This window comes from Gastrolobium bilobum, unplaced genomic scaffold, assembly GCF_033153095.1.
Source record: "Gastrolobium bilobum isolate Gb01-03AN ecotype WA unplaced genomic scaffold, APGP_CSIRO_Gbil_v1 utg6929, whole genome shotgun sequence".
NCBI classification, from domain to species: Eukaryota; Viridiplantae; Streptophyta; class Magnoliopsida; order Fabales; family Fabaceae; genus Gastrolobium; species Gastrolobium bilobum.
Genome location: NW_026896652.1, coordinates 59,211 through 61,333, shown reverse-complemented (window position 1 = coordinate 61,333; position 2,123 = coordinate 59,211). Strand labels below are relative to the sequence as shown.

General features: G+C 39.1%; 1 protein-coding gene across 1 annotated transcript; it reads left to right on the top strand.

The window, feature by feature from the left end:
- On the top strand, positions 1-1,267 carry LOC133301280 (uncharacterized mitochondrial protein AtMg00810-like). The gene is made up of 2 exons (XM_061500899.1): positions 1-270; positions 359-1,267. The coding sequence occupies exons 1-2, from the start codon at positions 1-3 to the stop codon at positions 1,265-1,267; spliced, it is 1,179 nt and encodes a 392-aa protein (XP_061356883.1).
- Positions 1,268-2,123: the final 856 nt, after the last annotated feature.

Genomic DNA, 2,123 nt, shown 5'->3' with positions numbered 1-2,123 from the left:
ATGCTTCTTGCACTTGCTGCTTGTCATGGTTGGCATCTTACACAATTAGATGTCAACAATGCCTTTTTACATGGCGATTTGTTTGAGGAGGTCTACATGCAACTCCCACCTGGTTATTCTGGTAAGGGGGAGCTTCCTTCCAATGCTGTTTGCAAGCTCAACAAGTCCTTATATGGTTTGAAGCAAGCTTCTAGGCAATGGTTTGCCAAATTTTCTTCTACTCTGACATCTCTTGGTTTTGTTCAATCTCATGATGACAATTCCTTATTTGTTAAGAAGACCACTACCTTTTTTTATAGTAATATTAGTTTATGTTGATGACATTATCATTGCTTCTAATGATGTTCATGAGGTGCAGCTCCTTACTTCAATTCTGGACAGTAAGTTTAAACTCAAGAACTTGGGTGCTCTCAAGTATTTTCTTGGTTTGGAAATTGCACGGTCGCCCAAAGGAATTTCCCTCTGTCAGCGCAAATATACTCTCCAAATCCTTGAGGATACTGGTCTTCTTGGTTGTAAACCTCATTCCTCACCAATGGACGCTAATCTCAAATTATCTTTACATGAAGGTGACATGCTTCCTGATCCTACAATTTATAGAAGACTTATTGGTCAGCTTCTCTACTTGACCGTTTCTCGCCCAGACATCTATTTTGTGGTTAATCATCTCAGTCAATTCATGTCCTCTCCAAGAGTTCCTCACTTCCATGCTGCTCAACGTGTGTTAGCATATTTGAAGTCTACTGCTGGCCAAGGTCTATTTTTCTCCTCTGCCTCTAAGCTGCAGTTACATGCGTTTTGTGATTCTGACTGGGCCTCTTGTCCTGATAGTAGGAAGTCAGTGTTCGATTTTTGTATATTTCTTGGTGATTCCTTGATCTCCTGGAAATCCAAGAAACAACAAACGGTTTCTCGTTCTTCTGCTGAGGCGGAATACCGTGCTATGGCAGTGACCACTTGTGAGATATTGTGGTTATTCTCCTTGCTTCGAGATTTACATGCTCCTCACAATGGACCTGCTCACTTATTCTGTGACAGTAATGCAGCTCTCCATATTGCTGCTAACTCTGTTTTTCATGAGCGTACCAAGCACATTGACATTGATTGTCACTTGGTTCGTGAGAACATCATCAAAGGCACACTGCACACTTTTCATATTCCATCCTCTAGACAACTTGCTGATCTACTGACAAAAGCTTTTCATCATTCACATTTTCATGCTCTTCTCTCCAAGATGGGAGTTCTCAACATATACTCTCCATCTTGAGGGGGAGTATTAGAGTATTAGTATTTTCATTCCTTTATTGTATTTCTTTTTCCTTATTATTCTCCACGTCAACTGGTTTGTTGTAACAGCTAGTTTGTTGTAACAAACTTGCCTTGCTTTCCTTTCCCTTGATACTCTTGTATAAAGATGGTTACTGTTCAGATGAATAAACACACGAGAATATTTTCCAGTTATGGTTTTCTTTCTTCGTTCTTATTCTTCCTGTATCTTTACTAATAGCGACTTAAGCAAGTTTACAAGTCATATTATACCCCAAATAACATAGTATAAAAATGCATACCCATGTGAAGACAAAGTAAAAGACCCTCTGAGTTTATGACAGTGATGAAGAGCAAAGTAGAAAGAGAAGAGAATGCCATATCGTGAACACGTATGAGTGAGAAATCGTGGAGACAACTCGTACGAGTGAGAGGGAGCATAGGAAGAGAATTCACTGTGGAGACAACTCAAATGTGGTGTCAAACACAACGATGAACATTGGATAAGCAAAGGCAAGTTTTAGTCGAGCAAATTGATTTTGTTTCACACAATGCAAAGTTAGGGCACGATATATAAAGGGTATATTTGTCTGAAAAATGATGCAACATTTTCCCACCGTCCAGGATTCCTAAAATACCACAAGTTGGATGGCATTGTTGGTTGTCATTTTCATGTGTAATCTAAAATCCTGGGAATGTAATTTTTCCAAGAAAAGTTTTACTCCTCCTTGTACTAAACATGGAAAAATCATATTGCCAGTGTCACTTTTCCGGGAAAATAAAATTTTTCCATGAACCAAAACCTCCTAAAGGAACTAAGTCCATCCTGCATATAAATCATGGGCATCTTGCCTACT